The sequence below is a fragment of the Paramisgurnus dabryanus genome, chromosome 4, assembly GCF_030506205.2.
Source record: "Paramisgurnus dabryanus chromosome 4, PD_genome_1.1, whole genome shotgun sequence".
NCBI classification, from domain to species: domain Eukaryota; kingdom Metazoa; phylum Chordata; class Actinopteri; order Cypriniformes; family Cobitidae; genus Paramisgurnus; species Paramisgurnus dabryanus.
Window position 1 is genome coordinate 17,627,072 of NC_133340.1, and position 21,664 is coordinate 17,648,735.

The 21,664-nt window shown below is 36.7% G+C and overlaps 2 protein-coding genes across 2 annotated transcripts; one reads left to right on the plus strand and one right to left on the minus strand.

Moving 5' to 3' along the window:
* Positions 1 to 231: 231 nt before the first annotated feature.
* Positions 232 to 12,511, minus strand: trip10b (thyroid hormone receptor interactor 10b). Its single transcript, XM_065269619.2, has 15 exons — positions 12,142 to 12,511; positions 10,564 to 10,679; positions 9,959 to 10,012; positions 8,828 to 8,975; positions 8,252 to 8,314; positions 6,513 to 6,617; positions 5,233 to 5,361; positions 5,009 to 5,155; positions 4,512 to 4,670; positions 4,246 to 4,269; positions 1,887 to 1,993; positions 1,669 to 1,801; positions 1,531 to 1,580; positions 1,223 to 1,320; positions 232 to 1,112 (listed from the first exon to the last, which is right to left on the minus strand). Exons 1-15 carry the CDS (start codon positions 12,163 to 12,165, stop codon positions 970 to 972), a joined length of 1,500 nt encoding a protein of 499 aa, XP_065125691.1. The 5' UTR covers positions 12,166 to 12,511; the 3' UTR covers positions 232 to 969.
* Positions 12,512 to 12,721: 210 nt separating this feature from the next.
* LOC135750713 (uncharacterized) lies at positions 12,722 to 19,441 on the plus strand. Its single transcript, XM_065269675.2, has 4 exons — positions 12,722 to 12,769; positions 13,497 to 13,823; positions 13,919 to 14,267; positions 16,420 to 19,441. The coding sequence occupies exons 1-4, from the start codon at positions 12,722 to 12,724 to the stop codon at positions 17,451 to 17,453; spliced, it is 1,758 nt and encodes a 585-aa protein (XP_065125747.1). The 3' UTR covers positions 17,454 to 19,441.
* The last annotated feature ends 2,223 nt before the right edge of the window (positions 19,442 to 21,664 follow it).

Here is a 21,664-nt window from a genome sequence, read left to right on the forward strand (position 1 = left end):
GAAAACAGTGTCTATGGATGAAATTAAAAAGTGTCCTAATATATCATATGAAGATATATTTAATCATTTCATGTTGTTGCTTAAGGGTCTTCAATGTGTAAAAGCACAGAGACATACCAGTATCTTTACAATGGGAAAGTCAGTCGAGTGCACATGGAACAGACCAAGAATTTGTGTTTTTACCTTTCAGGCGATGGTTTAAAATGTCACAAATATCCCTCTGGTGTGAGGTTTATTTAGACTGCAATTTTTAATTGATCTGACAGTCAGCAGCAGCATCTTTCTCATTCAACACATTGTAAGTTATTTGAACAAACCATAATAAACATATTAAACTATTACATAAATTCAGTATTGTTTCCGTTTTATGAAAATGTTATTATGCAGTAGATAAGACATGAGCTTATGAAATTATTTACTTATTTAAAAAAAATCATTGAAAACATAACAAAAGTATGCGCAAACACATTCAGAACTTTTATAAACATTAACTAATAAGCCGTTTATGTCGTATATATTCTGTACTGTAATGTCATTTTTGTAATAATATATAGTAGCAGAATAAATAAACCAGCTAAATCTGCATATTTTTATCAGCATAATATTAGTTGTTTTCAAACAATTATTGTATTTATTGTTCGCTGTCAGATCCTATGAAAGGTTTTACTGGATGGATGTGTGGATAATGGGTGCACGTCCACTCGTGTCCCCCGCAATACAACTAACATTAGCTTTAGTGGCTCACCAGAAGTCTTACACAAAGGAGCTCAAAGATGGCTACGCTTATAACAAAGTTACATTATTACTACGGTTTAATCTTAGCCACTGTAGTCTGCTTCTTATGTTGTCCGCTGATGTTTCTCCTGCTTTTTTTAACGTAAAGCTGCTTTGAAACAATTGAACAGCGCTATATAAATAAAATTGAATTGAACTGAAGGTTGGATTGAATTGGAGGTGATGAAGTTGAAATCAGATGTACTTGATGTAGGACGATGGCACATATCCCACGTCTCCGTTGGACCTCTGAACTTTGGCCCAGCCATCGCCCTGATCTTCCATCATCAAACTGAGCTGCTCGCCCATCTGGATGCACACAGAACCTTCGCTACCACCTGAAACACACACACAGGTCTTATAGTATGTGTAGTTGTTAAAGCTGTTTCAAGACCAAACGAGTAAAGAGGTTAACATGAAAATAAAAAAAATAAGAGCAAGAACTTACCGTTAAAATCATAAAGTGCTGTACACTGACCGATGGGTAAATCCACATCAAAGTCTTCATCAAAATCATAAATATCAGAAGATGGAGAAACGCTGGAGCTGCCCAAAACAAAAACACACACTGAACTACATGACATACACAACACAACCTATTAAACCTTCACTTAAACATAATGTAAAACACATACACACTCAACACACAAATAAAAGCACACAACACATTCAGAAAACAGCACTGAACTACAAACAAATCTATAAAAGAAATAAACACATACACACAAAATCTTACAATGTGTGTAAAGGACAAACCTGGTCTGATTGTGTAATCCTGGTCCACCACCAACTTCATCCAACTGTGTCTACACAACACACAAACACAAACGATTATACAATGCCTACATACGTGTATAAACTCATATGTTACTTGTGTATGTACAGTGTGTATACCTGATATTTCTTCAGTTCTCCTTTCAGATTGGCTATGCTATAAACGTTTTGTGTGATTTGAGGTTGTAAACTGGACGGATCTCCAAGCTGAGAATTCATCTCATAAACTCCTTTCATCTTCTGTAAAGCCTCACTGACAGACAGACAGACAGAGAGAAAACTTTAATGTGCTACAGTAAATGAGAGACGGGTTGATCTGATAGATGCGGTCTATGTACCTCTTCTCATTCTCTATCTGAAGCTCTTTATTAAGATCATCAATCTTCTCCTGCAGACGTTTCTTTCTCTTTTCAGAAGGGAGACGACTGAAGTCCTTTGTAGATTGCTACACACACACACACACACACACACACACACACACACACACACACACACACACAAACAAACAAACAAACACATTCATAAACACTATACGCATGAGAAATACACACTATAGTGATCCTGTAACTGAAAGTATAAACACTAAAACATTAAAGGCACAATATGTCACTTTTTTCACCACCAGAGGTCACATTTTTAAAACAATAATAAAGGCAAAGCTCGATAATGCTATGAAGGAGAGTAAAACAGTAGCTGCGTTTCCATTACAGATTTGTGCAACACTTTAGCGTTATTTTCTAAATGTCAACAAAAAAACTTTGTGAAATGACGACTTTCCATTAAAGGTTGAATACGTAGAATTTTTACCACTAGATGCCGCCAAAACACAATAACATCAAATGACGTTGTTTAATGACGCTCTGAAGCAGCGTGGAATTATGGGATTATGGGACCAGCGGCAGACGGTAAAAAGTAATCCATAAGTCCATAAGCAAGCGCGTAGCACCACAGTTTCGCATTTGTCCACGACACAGGCTGCGTCCGAAAGACTTGTTGCTTCGCTGCCTCATGAGGCCATGAGTATGGAGGCATGAAGGCAGCGAAGGCATGAAGGCAGCGTGTTTGAAATATAAATACAGAGCCCATTTGTGATAACTAATCACATATTTGAAAACTACAATACTAATTTCTCGCTAGAAATGCAATTAAAATGTGTAAAAAGTGAAAATATACCTTTATTTGCCCTAAATTTGTGCTCCAGTCGCTTCCTTGGCCACCATTTTATTTTTTCGAACTCGATCACTGTTGTCATGTGGTTTTTTACGTCAGTAAAGGCGGTGACAAAGGGTCACATGGATATTAACGTCATTAATAGGAGACTGCACTGCCCTGTGTCAATGTTTTGAATGGCAATTTTCTCACGATTTACAAGTAGTTGAAAACATTACAGATATTGATAGTAATCAGCTGGACAAAATATATAACACTGGCGTGGTTTTTGACATTTTACTGCAAATATCTTACAAACTGCACCTTTAACCGATGTTGTGCGACTAAACGTACCTCCTCTGTCTTGTCCTCCAATCAAACATACCGCACCATATTTTAAAAATGATCATGTGACTTTTACAAATGTTGAATGTCCTGTAAATGCATCCGTTTTGTGATATATTTCTTTTTCGAATTGCTTGAAAGACCACCTCACCCGAGCAAATTTTTTTTTAAAGATATATAGGAGTTTATACGAAATTGCCATGTTTCCATTGCCCGAGTTTTAAATTCGCTACTACAATTTGCACAATTTGAAGGGTAATGGAAACGCAGGTACTGACGTTTTCATCATCCAGAGATCTAGCATAAGCAGAAATCAAGAATAGCACAGATATTACATTAGTGATAGGTGACAATAGCTGCGTTTTCATTACACTTTAAATTGCACAAACGGACATTGAAAATATGGCTAATGGAAACACATACATTTCACAAAAACTCTCATATATCACAAAAAAGTTTTTACCCTCACATGAGGTGGTTTTTCAGGCAATTCAGAAAAGGTTTATTTAGCAAAACTGCAATGGAAACAGTTTATTGGCATTTTCAGGTCACTTGATGTAAGTAAGTCACATAATTATTATTTGAAGATAACGTGGTATAACCTAAAACCTCCCAGAAACACCTCAATATGTGTCAGCTCCCAACTATAAGAGGCTTTTTTAAGAGGTCGATAATGTTTGGATAAATCTCTTTTGAATAAAATAGTCTACTATTACCTCCAAGAAACACCTATACGTTGGTGCTACTATAAGGGGCTTTCCTTGGCATTAATGTTTGGGTATTACTCTTACGTCTCATTCGTTAAAAAAATGCCTAGTGTGGTGGAAATCATATAGTAAATGTTTTTCCAATAGTTTTTTTTATTGACATTTAATGACAATATAATGCTAAAGTTTTGCGCAAATAGTGGAAACGCAGCTAATGAAAAGGGAAGAGACATTATAAATTAAAGAATTTCTCATGATTTAAAAAACCTTGGGAATCTTTGGGATACTGCAAGTACACAACTGCATGATATTTATCATACCGTGCAAGTCGCTTGTGGATATTATATTACAAAAATCTTAAAGAAATGAAGTTCTGAATATAGTGTTACAATATTTGTTTTCAATATCAAACTGTGCACAAAACAAGATGATCAACTTATCAAATTTATTTAACTTTATGAGATGTTATGTAAAGAAATAAAACTGTTTACCGTACCGTGTTTTTATCAGGAGATGTTACCTGTAAACACAAAAACTGTTCAAATATTTTCTTTAAAACACAGGGCATGGCATTGTTTGGATAAACTCCTGAACGCCCAATTTTCCTTAAATCTTAAACAAATATTAAGGATGTGCAACTTAAAAAAGTAATATATGACATTGACTGGACTACAAGATTTTGTGTTGATGTCAGGAGCATCCAGAAAAAAATCAGGCAGATTCACAGAGACAAATCTCCATGGTCTCAGGATGTGTATCTACCTTGTTTTTCTTGTGAAACAGTTTGATGCGAACTTTGGGCAGATGTTGGGCTGTGTTCTCATTGACAGCAGGTTTGATGACTTGACTGTAATCTTCAAACTCCACATCAGCAGGGGGCGCTGCACCAGATTTATACTGATCTATGAGCACTGCTGTGTCCTAAACACACACACACATTGTAAATTCTTTATGTCATGTCAAACTTCTGCTCTTATATCATTTTCTCTCCTTCAAAGCTCCATTTTCATGTAAGATGTAAAGCCGTGTCTAGTGTCTGATATGACACCTGTCATTAATCATATTAATTGACTACAGGTTTGATATGCCAAGAAAAAAGTATTTATCATTTTATTATATCTGTTGACAATAAACATTGCAATAATACTATATATTCTATATAATACACTAGATATTTAATCTTTTCCTATTTTCTTGTAAAGCTGCTTTGAAAAACATTGTTAAAAAAGCGCTATATTAATAAATTTGACCTGACAAACCTGTTTCTCATTAATGTTTCTCCCCGCTGCGCTGATCGCATCTAAACACTTGTTAACGTTGGGCAGGAGTTGCTTCTCGGTTTCAGAGAACTGAACGTATCCATCCGCCAGCATCTTGATCCGCCTCTCCTCCATATCCTGCAGCTTCTGTGATTGACAGGCAGGGGGCGGAGTCAGCAGACTGATGATGATTATATAGATGTTGAATGTAGATAAAGACTCACATTAAATACTGTGGGGATCTCTGAGTGATAGTAGTTCTCCTGATCTTTGTTGTATCTCTGTAGCTGTGAGGCGTACTCATTCTTACAAACATCTGAGATGTGTATGCGGGAGAATTCTTGCTGTTTGACCTAAAATACACACGCAAAACAAATACACAACTATTTGAACCTTCTCTACATCAGCTTTATGTGTGTGTAGTGAGTAGGGGTGGGACAAAACAAAAAGTGATGTATAGTTGTCTGTCTCTGGCATAATGAGAATCAAATAAGAGCCAACAAAAACAAAATGCGCGACCGCGTTTTTACCGTTCATTTGCAAGACGAGGGTCTTCTTTTTCACCTTGAGCTTAGTAATCTACCGATTATCTGCGCAGCCGCATGTGAACTTGAAATCAAACACAGATTCAACCACGAGAAGGGGTAATTAGCATTACATAGATGAGATAGAGAGAGCAGGAGATCTTATAAATTAACACCAACATTACAGATATAAAGTTATCAGGTGCCCAGGTCAAGAAATTTAGATAGAAGACAAGAAAGTATAAAGCCATGCCAGTCATCTCATTATAATATGTTAACTGGATAACAATAGATATAACTATAGTATAATAAAATAATGCATGTTACATGCAACAAATCAATTACAACCTGTCCTGGTTATATTTCCTAGCTGCAGACCTAAGATCAGCATATGGAATCTCTATGGCTAATTTCAAAGACATTTATATTTTGTTTTCTATTCTGAAAGTTTGATCAATTGTGCATAATGACATGTGCACCAAATGCATAAAGAGTTAAGTCTATTTATTATCAATGTATTTGTCAGTAATGCAGTTATTATGGGAAAAAGTAAATCATAGCCATCACGGATATAAGGGGTGCCCCTACATTTCTGCTTGCACTCCCAAAATGTGAAGTCAGGGAATACAGTACTCCTAGTAAAAAAAGGATGTTTTTGTGGACTTGCATAAAGACACAAAAGTTCCACTTAACCTTTTCCTGGACATTTTGTTTTCATAGTTTGGCAGATTTCATTTATTTATCATCATAGGATTAGCAACCAATACATTGATTATCAGAGAATCGGCGAATCGTAACTTTATCGTTATTGTGAGCAATGCATAGTATCTTGTCGTGGGGTACCACCCCTAGTAGTGAACGTGTGTGTGTGTGTGTGTGTGTGTGTGTGTGTGTGTGTGTGTGTGCGTGCGTGTGTGTGTGTGTGTGTGTGTGTGTGTGTGTGTGTGTGTGTGTGTGTGTGTGTGTGTGTGTGTGTGTACCTTCTCTACATCAGCTTTAGTTGAGCTGGGATCCTGTTGGACTTTCTCTGTCAGCTGTATGGCTTTCTCTGCTTCTTTCCATTCCTTCTCAAATTTCTTCTTACTCTGAGTAGACATCAATCAAACATCCATTATGACTCCGTTTTTATTGTGTATGTGTATCATTGTATATATTTTATGTTTTGTAGATATTAAAAGGATTGTATTTCTTAAAGGGGTCTTGTGATGTGATTTCATGTTTTCCTTTGTCTTTGGAGTGTTAAAAGTTGTTTGTGCATATAGAAGATCTGTAAAGTCGCAAAGATTAAAGTCTCAAACTCAACCAGTTCTGTTTAAAAGTGAACACCTTCCTAAAACACCCCCACATATCTACATCACTGTGTGAGAAGATTTGCATAACACCACCCAAATGTATACGCAAAGAAAGAAGGCGCAACTTCAGGGTTCCCACACTTTAGTTAACTTCAAATTCAAGGAACTTTCAAGAACTTTCCAGGTCCAATACCCTCAAATTCAAGGACTAAATGTGGGGACACATTTCAAGTGAGAGCAAGGTTACATCGTGTTCCCTTTAAAGATACATTGTTACAGATCCCTTTCAAGGGAACTTGCAATGCGTCACTATGGTGACACTTTGTGGACACCTCCAGGGATAAGTGCGTCTAAATGTGTATATCAAATTCAACCAATGGTGAGGCTTAACGATAAAGACAAGGTGACGCGGGAGCAAGGAAGTATATCACTATCTGAAATATTGCCAAAGATGGCGTTACAGGAAGTATGGCAAGGGAGACGCAGCGTCTCGTTCCCTTCTCAGGGAACAACAGTTACATACGTAACCATGAGACGTTTTCATGTGTCAAACACAACTATGCAAAAAACCATTTTGGTATGAATCAACATTCGCATGTTTTTTTAAAAACATTTAACATGTTTAGCATGTGTGCTTGAAAAGTCTACAATTTTTTTGATATTATTATCCAACACTACAAAAAAATTGCATAAAATATATTCAAGCACTTTCAATGACCTGTATCTATGTATGTATATTTTCACAAACTTCCCAGAGCCTTGAATCCCCCCCCCCCAGATTCACAAACTTTCAAGGATTTCAAGAACCCCCATTGGAACCCTGTAACTTTTATTCTCGCTGTAGTATTGTCGCCATCGCCCGATATATCGTATAGACTCTGCGCTCTGGGATCCGACCTTCCAAATATGGTAAGGGCTGTCACATTTCCATCACACAAGGTATTCAGCCAATCAGAGCACACCGCGCTTTTCAGATGGATGAGCTTTGCAAAAATCTACACGTTTCAGAAAGGCGAGGCATAGAGGAGCAAGAATAATGGACTGTATGTAGAAAATAAGGTGATGAAATGTGTGTACCTTAAACTGCGTAAAGACACTGCATCAAAACAAATACACAAAATAATTATATTTTTATCAACATCATATGACCCCTTAACGTATTTTAAAATCTTATCTATTTTCATATTTCCACAAATTGTTTTCCTGATGTATTTGATTTGGTGGAAAAACGTTTTACATGTCACCACCTGGAGTTTAAAAGGATCTTCAAACAGTAACCGTATCCAAAACCTTCATTCATTCAAGCTGTACATTTCTTTATTTTTTAGTATGTGCAGTACACATTTGTGCTAGTGCAATGTTATACCAAAAAGAGCTACAAACGCACACATATGGTGACAGTCACACATTCACATATAAATACTCACAAGTTCCAGCTGTTTATAAGTGCTCTCCAGGTTCTGTTGAGACTTCTTAATATCAGACAGATACTGTAAGAGAGATTTAATGAACAACATTAAAGAGGTTTTTTGTATTTATATGCAGAACTGGGGCTTGATTTATTAAAGCAGCGCAGGCCCAACATTAGCATTTAAATATGTTTATTTTTATTGAAAACTATAATGCATAACTGTATATATGCTTGTTTAAAACAATTAAAACACGACTTGGTCAGAGGTAAAGTTTTAGCTGAAATCTTAACTTGATAAGTATTTTGTACAGTTTTGCTTTTTCAAATATTTTGATATTGATATTGAAACAAGAAAAGGACACTGGTCCTAGAGAAACGTCATCTCATGCACTGCACTGGTTGAAATGACAATAAAGTCTTGATACTGAATGATTTTTAGTAATGTAATGTGACAGCACAGCACAAAGGGCATTTATAGTCTGCATCTCATATGATTTCCTAATGTCTTGTACCATCACAAGGAGGAATATATAGAATATGATAATGATATGCAGATGAGATCCACACACAAACACTCATTGGTCTGTCTTACGTTCTTGCGCTCCTGCCGAAGGTCGGAGAGGTTTTTGGTGAGCTCTACACAGATGGTCGTTGTCATGTTCTCTGACAGCTGCTCTCTGTGGCCCGCATAGTTATTCAGCTCATTCAACACCTCCTGAAACGCCTGCTGATTGGTCAATCTGCTGACACAGTCAACAACATGCATTCTGATTGGTTCACTTAACATTATGAATTCACTTCATCTGCATCTTCTAGTTCATATAAGATGTGTTCGACTTCAAGCGGCGGCCCAAGAACAAACAGGCAGATGACATCACAGCACAGTGAGAGCGATGCGGGATATCATACAAAGGAGTTTGATTTGGAAAAGTTCTCGCAGTACTTTGATGTACTTTAAACACACCTACAGTGTTAACACACACTTTAATTGTAAGAGTAAAGTAGGAAGCTGCATGATACGTTTACAACTTGTTCTAGCAAATATAACAAAATGAAATAAGACTACAGTCAGTTCCAGCTAGTATTAGGGGCAGGACTGAGGAAAGCATCTGATTGGACAAGCACGATGAGTCATCAATATGTTTGGTTTGTTTTTGGAATGAGAATACATTTATTTTGAACAAATAGTTTAGTTTTCTTGACAATCTTCCCTCGCAGCTTTCAGATTTTTTCACTACACAAAAAGCTTACAAACTTTATAGTTTCCAGTTAACTCTTTAACTCTTAGATATCTCATCAGAAAACGCTTCCCTGACGAGTTTTTAGCCCAATTCGTTTTTCCGCTATTGTCTACTAGGTGTCGCTCTTACACAACTTAAACAATGAAGCATCCACTGATCCAAAAACAGTAAAAACTCTGTGTATGTTTTGATGATCGCTCAGCTTCAGCTTTTTGCTCAAATTTTGTATTTTTGAAGAAACCGACCCATATTTAAAAGGTGATAAAAGAGAACTAATAAAGATAGGATGAAACGTTTTTGTTTGTTTGAAAGCAAAGTGTTGTTCTTTCATTTGATATATATTGTACGTTTATAACTTTAAAGAATGGAAGACATTAAACCTTAAAAAATCATAAAAAATCTTGGCGCTGGCTGGCAATCATTTTTTTTTCAAAAACGCTGGCGGGGAAAAAGTTAAAGAAATCAATAAGAAGCAGACTCACTTTATCTCCTGATCTTCTTTGATGCCTCGTCTGGAATATTTCTTACACAGAGTCCTGCAGAAAAAAAACACAAATATGACTGAAAGTAGGGGTGGACAATATGACCAAAATCTTATATGAAAGTAGTATTAATTTAATATCCTGATAATGATAAAGATATATTACGACATTTTTTTGTTATCAAAATATTTAATGCCATAAAATTTTAATAATTCTCACAAAAACATTGTACAAGCATAAAAAAAGAAAACAAACAAAAGTCATTCTCACGAGCTCAATGAGCAGCAGATGCACGGCTCTCACACAAAAACAGTGTGCATATATCTCTGTTATTTATGTTTTTAATACCTTACAATCACTTGTTTTTAAACTACAGTGATTAAATACGTGTGTACAAATGTTACGTTTTCGTGGGCACGCGCACAGCAACGTGACATAGTCGTGTAAGCTCGATAGAGACGATAGTGCCAAATCTCTACCGGTTGACAAATTTCCCTAACTGAAAGATATCGTCTCCTTACAATGATGCACACACACACACACACACACACACACACACACACACACACACACACGTACACGTACACACACACAATGTATCTTGCCTGAGCTGTTTGGCGTAACTCTGTTCGATCTCCGCTCTCTCTTTGACAAACTTCACGTAACGCTCCAAGACCTCCAATCCACTCTGAGTGTGTCTTTCAATCACATCATTCTGATCCTGCAAACACAAACATAACACAACATCAAAACTGACATCTGGGATCGTTTTGTTGTTATTTTCCATTTATTTATTTTTGTTTATTTTTATGTTTTATTTAGTTTGTTTAATAATACTTTTTGCTCTCTTTCATGATTCTCCTGTATTTGTATCGGGTTATTTTTTGTAAAAGTAAAAAACAAAGATCAAAACTGACACCACTTATTGTAAAGTGATCTTATCAATGCATGCTTTAACAAAGGAAAAATCTTTTTACACGATAACTCGTTCGACGTCACTTAAGAAAAAGATCTCATTACATCACATGTCATTATTATCACATTACATTATATTGTCCCACAGCACAAATGGGTTCTTTAGGTGTCCCACTCCATATAATCTGTAGTCATTAAACACTTCACATGTAAAGATTACTTTACTAGAGTAAATCAGGCAGTAAACAGGGTGTGTGTTTCTGGTATGCATGACATTTAACTCTTTGAAATATAGGTGCGGTATGTCATCTCTCTCTCTCTCTGTGTAGATTTTATCCTCAGTCAAACTAACTCGACGGGTCAAACCACTTAACACTAGTACTGTTACTACAGGCTGCTGGGTCACATGATGCAAACACACTACACTTAAACTAACTGAGATACCACAATATAAAGTAAAACACGAAGGCATGTGTGCGCACAACATATTCATTTAGGAGAAATAAATGATCAGATGCAGTTTGTCTAAGCCTTTACTTCTGTTCTGAGATCAGATTCTTCAGCATATAAGTGTTTCTCCAAACCAGTTTAACCTGTACCACCCACAACAGCTCAGTCTCTATAAGGAAATCATAATACACTTTCATCAAATGATTTGCAAAAAGTATTTAACTTAAATATTCATCAAAGTCTATTTAGTATATTTTGTGTCAACATAGCACTTAAAGTGTCTGATGAATGCAGAAATGTTATGTATGTCTATAGGTGTATACTGGGAAACCCACATCTGAAATGTTTTATATATTTTATTGCACATTGCTTAGTGTTCCTATATAGTGATGCACAACTTCTACATTAACACTATCATACCTGTACTACACACATATGCATTTAAATATACTATCATATATATTGTTTTTAAATATTAACTTTTAAAACTCACTTATCTGTACTCTTATCTCGTTTCTTGTGTTTGCTAGCTAGCATGCAATAACTACTAAACGGTGTCGTGTTGATTGTTAATATTAAACAATAATAATAAAAACAGAAGTTTAGTTGACAAGTCTGTTATTAAACACATGTTAGACCAGTCAATGACGGTTTGTTGGTCTGCTGACTGGTTTTAAAGGGTTTGGCCATTTGTCATTTTAACTAGCAAACACATTTAAGCGGTTTAAATCAGAAACTCATGCACAAACTCTTAAAATGAAAAACCAAAGGTGTGAAAGATTTGTGTAAAGATGAATAAACAGGTGTAACAGACTTACCCACAGATCTGAACCCCAATCCATGATGATTGACAAATCACATCAATGACAAACCCAAAGCAATGCTTCACTCGAGTCTTTTCATGAATATTGTTCATATAAAGTCAGTCGTCGGGTGTTTCAGGTCCTCAGAAGTGAACACTAGTGTAGTGTACACTATATCTGATCTCTCAATCTTCACCTGACGCAGGTCTGAGGTCTGCTCCACTGAATCATGGGATTGAATTTAAATTACTCATCCTTCAGTTGACAAATATCACCTAACGAGATTTAACTTAGTTAAGTTTCCTTTAATAAATATAAACGAACACTGGTAAATGAAAGTTTTTTTCCGTGACAGTGAACGCGGCATTTGTAGTTGTAAGGTGCGTTCGAGTTGAACTGTAAGTTACTATACTGACACCTACAGGTGAGATCTGCCGGTGCTGTCACAGGAATCTTGATGATAACTATAACTATCCTCTTAAAAGCTGGATATTCTACCGCCCTGCTAAAAAAAAAAACAATAGACACCATCACAGAAATTCTATTGGATTTATTGGTTTTAAGGGGAATTTTATTGGTTGTATTGGAAACTATAATGGTCTCTGTTGGTTTCTACTGGCATGTGTTGGGTTCTATTGGTGGGGTAAATTGGTGGGACATTGTAGTGGTTTTAATGGCAAAAGCTAAATGTTCCTATTGGTATTTTAAAGGAAACCATTAGGAATTTCTGGAATGGTTTTATTGTTTTTTTTTTCAGCAGGGATGTATGTTGAATTTATGGCAGTGAATACAGCTCTTATAAGTTTTTAATCATGTTCATGTCATTAAAATGCTATTTATATCAGAGACAAATAACAAGCAGTGTCTTGAAATAAGGATTATGTAATAACAAAGGCTTTAATACGACGATATAAACTATGAGGCGGAGTTCTTCAGATGAACTGCGGATGGCAGTAATACACAATTGAACAGCAGGAGGCGCTCTGCAGCTTTTTAGTCCGCCGATAAACCTACTACAGAAAGTAAGAAAAAAAGAAAGAAAGAAAGAAAGAAAGAAAGAAAGAAAGAAAGAAAGAGCTCGCGTGTTCGCGAATTCGCGTGGTCGCGAATTAAAAACACATATGGATATACAAAGCATGACACTTGAGCATTTATTAGGGAAAACATCTGGGAGAATACACAATTCACAAATTTTATTTTTGAAACATACTGGGTTAAGTGAAAGAATTTGATAGTGTTTATTCATTTATTTGTATTATTATTTATTTTTTATCTTTCCTTTGACGTAATTCTAATGCCCACACTTCCGTCTAGTAGGGGGCGGTAATGCGCATTTTAGTCAAGTTGCCAACCGACATTAAGCCTAATAGAAGAAGAAGAAGAAGAAGAAGAAGAAGAAGAAGAAGAAGAAGAAGAAGAAGAAGAAGAAGAAGAAGAAGAAGGAGCTCGCGTGTGATGTGTTTGTGTATCCTCAGTGTTTTTCTCTCTTGAGTGTTTTATTGAGTGTAAACAGAGTCTTGTCTCTGTGTATTTTAGTGTTGATGATGATGGATGAGATGTGCTGTAAATCAGTAGGAACTGATCTGTCCATGCTGGATATTGATGATTTCATCACAGAAATCTCTCAGCTGAAGAAAGAGGTGGCGTTACTGGAGACAAAGCTGAGGTTAAGAGGAGATGAAGGACTGAAGAGAGAGGTTTGTACAGCTTAAACATCCTTTACCTGAATCAGACAACATCAAATCATTTCTAATCTTACTCTGTGTGTGTTTGTTGTGAATCTTCCACACAGGACTCCGAGCTCAGTCTGACTTTACTCTGTTATACTGAGTCAAAGCCCACAGACGCTCAGGACACTACAGTGTGTGACAGTAATCAGGGTTTACAGGATGAGGAATCTACTGATCAAACCTCCACAGAGTCTCTGGATTCTGTCTGGAACGCTGGAGAACAGCAGCAGATCCTGCAGACCAAACTCAAGATGTGTTCAGTCAAACTCATCGACTGCAGGAACCTCATGATGGAGACGGGAAGAGAAACCACAGAAGAGAAAGATCACACTGATTACAATGAAGACAATCATGATGATGATGAGGAGGAGGATAATTATGACAACGCTGATGATGATTTTATTCCTTCAGGTATGTTATTTCATACTTTATTGTTGTTCGGTTGTTTTTAATATGTTTGCAGATTACACTTTAAGGGCATTTCCAGATAGTAACAACCATTGAGTAATTTTTTTATTATTGCATTGAATCGATATCATGTTTGCATCCTCCATTAATGCTGAAAAAAGATTTAAATAAAAAAAAATGCGTGTTTGCATTAGTTAGGCTGAGGCTTGATCTCTTTCAGACCTTGCAGGTGTTTTTTATGACTGAGAAGTTTTGACTACCGTATTTCCATCGCAAAGAAATGTGAAGCTTGTCATCTCCGTTTCTGACTCAAACTGTTCCTGCTCAGACGCGCACACATAAAGTGTGTAATTCTATGTGACTACATTCAATTTAATTCATAATTAAAAAAAATAATTAATTAAACAAAAACAAAACAAAAGTAACTAAAATATTAATATGTACATCTTAATATTAATGCATTTCTTTACTCGTTACTTCAGAAAAGTAATATTATTATGTAATGCACATTACCCCCAACACTGATGGTGACAATCAACAGATGTAAGCCTCCTGCTGCAATACATGCTGAATCGGTTTATCTGAATCAGCTGGATGATTGTCACCATTGTTGAGGTATTTAGGTTAAAGGAAAAACATTTTTCAATATTTTATGTTCTTACCTCAACTTAGATGAATTAATACATACCAATCTTTTTTCAATGTATGCACTTAATCTTTGTACAGCGTGTCTTGAATGTGTTAGCATTTAGCCTAGCCCCATTCATTCCTACGGATCCAAACAGGGAGGAAATTAGAAGCCACCAATTACTTCCATGTTTTCCCTATTTAAAGACTGTTATATGAGTAGTTACACAAGTAAGTATGGCGACACAAAATAAAATTTGGCGATTTTTCTAAGCGGATATAAATGAGAACTATATTGTATGGTGGAAGAAGAGCACTTAGTTTGCAGCACTTTGACCTCGGCGTGCAGTAACATCATCACTTCTGACTACTCCCTCTCTTGCTCAAACTTCCATAGTACATAAAATAGCTGTAAATAATATCGGCTATGTGATTCAGAATAGTTATTTGCCACGTATTTTTAGTGTTTATCAGCATTTATCGGTGCACCCCATTTTGCAAAGCAGAATGTTTATAACGGTCATAAAATAATCTACATCATCATCTAGAACAAAGAAGTTATTTCAGCTTGACATCTGTCTTAAAAAGTAACCAACCATAGATTATCTTTGAACAATATTTTCTTTATCAGCATTAATGTTCTTACTTAAACACATAAAATATCAAATAAGAGTTCAGAGCCCAACTAAAGAAACATTGATCACCACAATGGTTGTTTGTTAAAATTGAAATATTGTTTTATTACTATTATGCAATTAACATGGACAAATCTACAGATTTTAACATAGATCCAATAGTTTCTGTCTACTCTCCTGCTATCTGGGATTAATATAATGGGGTATAAAATCACAATAATTACTATTGGCTTCTGTTATTTAATTTGTCATTTTAGTTTCTACTGCACCTCTGACAAACAGTCACATATATATTTGTCTTGAGTGCTGCATGCAGCTTTAAGAGTACTGTTTCTGTATTAATATATTAAAGGTGACATAGAATGATTGAACGGAGCATTTATCCTTGTTCTGTGATGTGACATGTAGACAAACATTTTTTTGTTTGGGTCTGTAATGCCTTAGAAGCTTCCTAAAAACCTCTCTCAGATAGCTCTATTAGGGTGGGGGATTTTAAAGTGGTTTTGCACCTATTTGGCTCCCCCTACTGGCTTAACTTGCAATCTCATTACTGATTGGCTGACTTTGCTGCCACTCAAAAAATTTAGCCAATTATTTTAAAGTGGAGGGGCAGTTAGATGCCTGTGATGTCATAAGCATCAGTTTTTCAGATTGGGCTGTTTTCTGGCTGACATTTCTAAAAGAGGATTTTCTATGAGACTGAGATGTTTAGCATGTTTAGCACTTTTTGTATGTTTGTGAATGTGGGTAGACTACCATTATTCAACAAAGACAAGGTAAAAATGGTTTTTCATTCTCTGTCCCCTTTAAAACACAGCATCTTAATTCAACATCTTGTTTTCTGTGTTTACAGTTTGTGTAAATGTAAGTAAAATAGATTTGTTTTTTTCCAGATGAGAAAAGTGATTCATGTTCTGAGGGAGAAATAACGTCCTCAACATCAAAAGAGCGACAGACAGCACAAACATTTTCGTGCACCACCTGTGGAAAGACATTGAGCTCACAGAGACATTTAAAGAGACATGAGAGAAAACACAATAAAGAGAAACGCTTTACCTGCAGGAGATGTAAGATCAGCTTTACTACCTTACAAGAACAGAGATGTCATTATTCAGAAGAGCACAGAGAGAAAAAGAAGACGACAAAGAAGTTGTTTGCCTGTGAGCATTGTGGGAAGAATTTTGTCTTCTTATCTTATCTAAAAATTCATATGAAGACACACAGTAGTGTAAAGTCTTTCAACTGCACTGAATGTGACAAATATTTCACCAACAAAGGAAACCTTGTTGCTCATCAGAGAATTCACACAGGAGAAAAACCATACGAGTGTCCTCACTGTGAGAAGAGATTCAACCACAAACCTCATCTGAAGAACCACGTGCGTATCCACACCAATGAGAGACCGTATCAGTGCAGTGAATGTGGAAAAACTTTTACAGGGAACTGCTCATTAAAGTCACACCAAAAAATACACAGTGAGAAGAAACCCTATCAATGTTCACACTGTGATAAAGGTTTTCGTCAGAAAGGTCAGCTGATAATCCATGAGAGAGTTCACACCAGAGAGAAACCTTATCTCTGCTCTCACTGTGGTAAGACGTTCTCCAGTCCAACTTCTTTCAGTGTCCATCTGAGAGTTCACACTGGAGAGAAACCTTATCACTGTAATGTCTGTGGGAAGAGTTTTAATAGACAGTCTAACTTTGTATTGCACCAGAGAACTCATACAGGAGAAAGACTTTACAAATGCTCTCAGTGTGAGAAGACGTTTGCTCGATCAGATGTCCTGAGAACCCATGAGAGAGTTCACACTGGAGAGAAACCTTACCACTGCTTGATCTGTGGAGAGAGATTTGCCTATTTAGGAAGTTTTTATACTCACAAGAAGAAACATACTGAAGAACAAACTACACTGCAATCATCATAGTATCTTTTAACTTTGTAAATTATTGAGTTTAAATGCACAGTTCTTAAATTCTTGTCTTTTTGTAAAATCTAGTTTCTGTTATACACTATATTGCCAAAAGTTAAGGGACACCTGCCTTTTTATGCACATGAACCTGAATAACATCCCATTCTTAATCCATGGGGTTTAATATGGAGTTGGCCGACCCTTTGCAGCTATAACAGCTTCAGCTCTTCTTGGAAGGCTTTCCACAAGGTTTAGGAGTGTGTTTATGGGAAATATTGACCATTCTTCTAAAAGCACATTTGTAAGGTCAGACACTGATGTTAGGTGAGAAGGCCTCGCTCACAGTCTCGCTCTAATTCATCCCAAAGATGTTCTGTTAGGTTGAGGTCAGGACTCTGTGCAGCCCAGTCAAGTTCCCCCACACCAAACTCGCTCATCCATGTCTTTATGGATCTTGCTTTTTGCACTGGTGCACAGTCATGTTAGAACAGGAAGGGGTCATTCCCAAACTGTTCCCAAAAAGTTGGGAGCAAGAAACTGTCAAAAATGTCTTTGTATGAAGAAGCATTAAGAGTTTCTTTTACTGGAACTAAGGGGCTAAACCCTAGAACAATCCCATACCATAATCCCTCTCAACCAAACTTTACACTTGGCACAATGCAGTCAGGCAAGTACCGTTCTCCTGGCAACCACCAATGCCAGACTTGTCCATCAGATTGCCAGACTTCTCTAGAGTCCAGTGGAGTTACACCATTGCATCCAACGCTTTGCATTGAACTTGGCTATGCAGCTGCTCGGCAATGGAAACCCATTCCATGAAGTTCTTTTTTGGGGTTCTTTTTGCCTGAATTACTGCAGCAATGCGGCGTGGCATGGAGTCGATCAGTCTGTGGCACTGCTCAGGTGTTATGAGAGCCCATAAAGGGTGACCATATAAATCGCCAAATACGACTTCCGGAAGATGTACCCGAAATCCTGGCCTGGACCCTTCCCAGGAAAATGGCTTCTTTGACTGCAGCTAACGTGTATTGACAAAATATTTTAACATTTAGAGAAAGCTTAATGTTAAAACCTGAGGGCCAAGTACTCAATTAAAGGAAACTTTGATCACTATAATGGTGACTTCAAACAAGCCCTGACAGAAATAAAGTCAAACTGGTTTGTAATAAGTGAAGATGTTAATGGTGTTTGTGTTTAATCATCTTGAATGTGTTTATCTGTTACTTACTGTTAATATTCAACTGTAGTTCAGTTGTACGTGTGTTTCTGTTGCTCTCATCTCTTCTTGTTCATCTTTTCCTCAGTGATTGTGTTTGTTAACAGCAGGTGTTCATGGGATAGCTTCACGGTCACGGATGTATTTTTAATTCCATGTTTTGCTTGTTTGATTACATGTGTTTATGATGTTTATTTTTCATTGTATCTGGTGCCTGTTTGTGGGGGGTGGTTCTTCTCCCTTTTTTCTTGTGTATAATATATCTTTGTATACTTTGAAATTTTTATTTGTTTTATGTGTAATTAAAAACTGTTATAAATAAAAAAAATACAGCAGGTGTTCATCATTAATGTTCATTCAAAACATCACATTTGACTCCGGTTGCATTCCAATTCAAGGTCTGGATCTTTCTAAGGCCGTGGACTATTGAAGGATTTTATGTATATTTCTTTTATGTGTAATCAATGTCTGATGCTTAACATTGCAACTGTGCCCTGATGTTATCAACCTTCTGATTACATTACAACTGTGCCCTGATGTAATTAACATATATGTCTGCAGTGAAGGTGTGAACCAAATGGCCTATAGAAACTGATCAGTGTGAATAACAAAGAATCACCATTCCTCAGTGTAGACTGCTCGATAGACCAATCTCCTGTAGGAGGTCCTAACAGGTTTCTATTGTTTGTAGGCCTTTTGTTATCAAGCATAAAGTTCTGTCCTACAGACAGAACTTTGGGTTAAGAATGTAGAAGGTTGACACGACAACATCGCTCCTGAAGAACTATGCTACATAAGAACCTTCATTAAATCTCTTTTCCCCACATGCACTTGGTCCTGCTTATTATTTTACGTATTAGATGCATTCTAATATGTTGGCGAGCCATGAAAGACTGAGCAGTCAAATTCAAGAAATCTAACACTATGAAGGCAAGACTTGGTATTTGAATGCTGCAGCCTCTAAGCACCAAACACTTCCAAAATTTCCCTATTTAAAGACTATTACATTAGTTGGTACATGAGTAAGTATGGTAACACAAAATAAAACATGGTGATTTCTTTAAGCAGATAAAAAATGGGAACTATATTGTATAGGAAGAGGAAGAGCACTTGGTCTGCAGCACTTCGACCTCGGGCCGAGTAACAACATCAGTCCTGACTTCGGAAGTTTGAGCGAGAGGGGGAGTAGTCAGGAGTGATGATGTTACTGAGGCCTAGTCCACACGGATACGGGTTATAACCGTGACACTTTTTTATGCGCTTTAGGTGTTTGTCCACACAAAAACACTAAATCTAAATTAATCTTAATTAATGAGATCCAGTTTTTGTAAACACAGATTTACAAGTCTGCCTATCTGATAATGGAGATCAAATAAGAAATATGAAATTCAGTCTCATAATCTGATGAGGAGTATCAAAGTTTAAATTCAATCATTGTCCATCAATATTAAAGTTATCAAGATTATGTTTTAAAAGAAAGTTATTTACATTATGTAGGATGATTTTATGTATCACAACAGTAAATCACAAAAAAATGACTTTTACAAACAGGATCAAATCAAATGTTTTTGTATACCAGATAATGTGTGCATTTGTAATATACTGAAATCGTTGTGGCTTCACTGAAGCTGGGAAGAAAACACTTCAACATTTCATACAAAAAGCAGAAGTGGAAGACATTTCAGAGTTTTTGTTTGACAAGTCGGCGGTATGTAGCAAGATACATTTATCACCACTATTAAAGGTAAGTGTTGGAGCTATTTTTGCACTTTGTTTATTTTAGGCTTAAGTTATAGTTTATATAGTTTGGTCACGTGGTGCTATGTTAATTTGCATAAATAGGTTAAGGTGGGAGGAACCGGAAAGGCTGCGAGGGCATATGGTTTTTTACCACAGCGTGAGAGAGGAAGCAGGAAATGTCTGTGAGCTTGCTTATATGTGTAAATAAACCTCCTCGAACTCATCTTTGGCTATGGACATCAGTTTATTTTTGTACCTCTTACCATGCGTAAAGCCTACCCATGACGCAGCCTTAGTGGCCATTTGAAAAGGTTGTTATTATTAGTTTTGTTTAAGTTTAAGGACAAATAGCCACTACATAAGTAAAAAACCCGCCCCTGGACTCGTTGTTTGCTGGATTACCCCATTGAAAGTGGATTACTTACCTGGATGCTCGAGACAACGCTGGGCCTAGGAGTCGCGAAGGTGCGGACTGGATATAGCGCAAACATCAAGCCACGACCCATCCTACAGTGTAAAGCTTCATTGGACACCGTACTGGATAACGGTGACGCTATTGGAGCGCTGGAGCTGCATTTACGGAATGGAGGATTGAAGTTTGTTACATTTGGATTCGCAAAGGCTGGCCCAAAGCCTTCACAGGTGACGCGCACGGACGCGCGCAACAACAATCACTGCTCGCATTCAACTCCGTGCGCAAAGACAACAACGCTACAAACAAAGTTCCGCAAGGTATGTGCTTTATTTAACCTTGGTAAATAACTGTGTGTGCACGTGGCCAACGTCAATAGAAAGTAAAAATGTCTGACGTTGTATCCAAAGCCACAAGTGACACGGCGCTTGCGATAAAGAGACGTACAAGTTTTACTGTTAAAGGAATGATGTTTTTTATGCAAACGTGTCAGGAAAAGAGATCGAAGAAATTCAGACAAGCCAAATTGTTCATGAATCAAATGGATGAATTAATGCATTCTGCAGACAATATCGGTGAAGTCAAGTCTCTTTTGGGTCAAATGATAACATGTGTTAATGAGGCAAAACAACATCATTTGTCATTCGTGTCATTGAACATACCTCAGGATGAAAAGGAAAGACAGAATACATATTTTGAACAAAAGGAAAAACTGTTTTCAAACTTTATTGATGATGTCAAAGGGTGGTTATCAAATACAGGCCATTTATATGAACTTCCAATTAAACCGCCTGATAATCAAACTGATATTAGGCCTGAGGACAGTGTTTCCAATAAAGGTTCTGCAGCGCGCTCAAA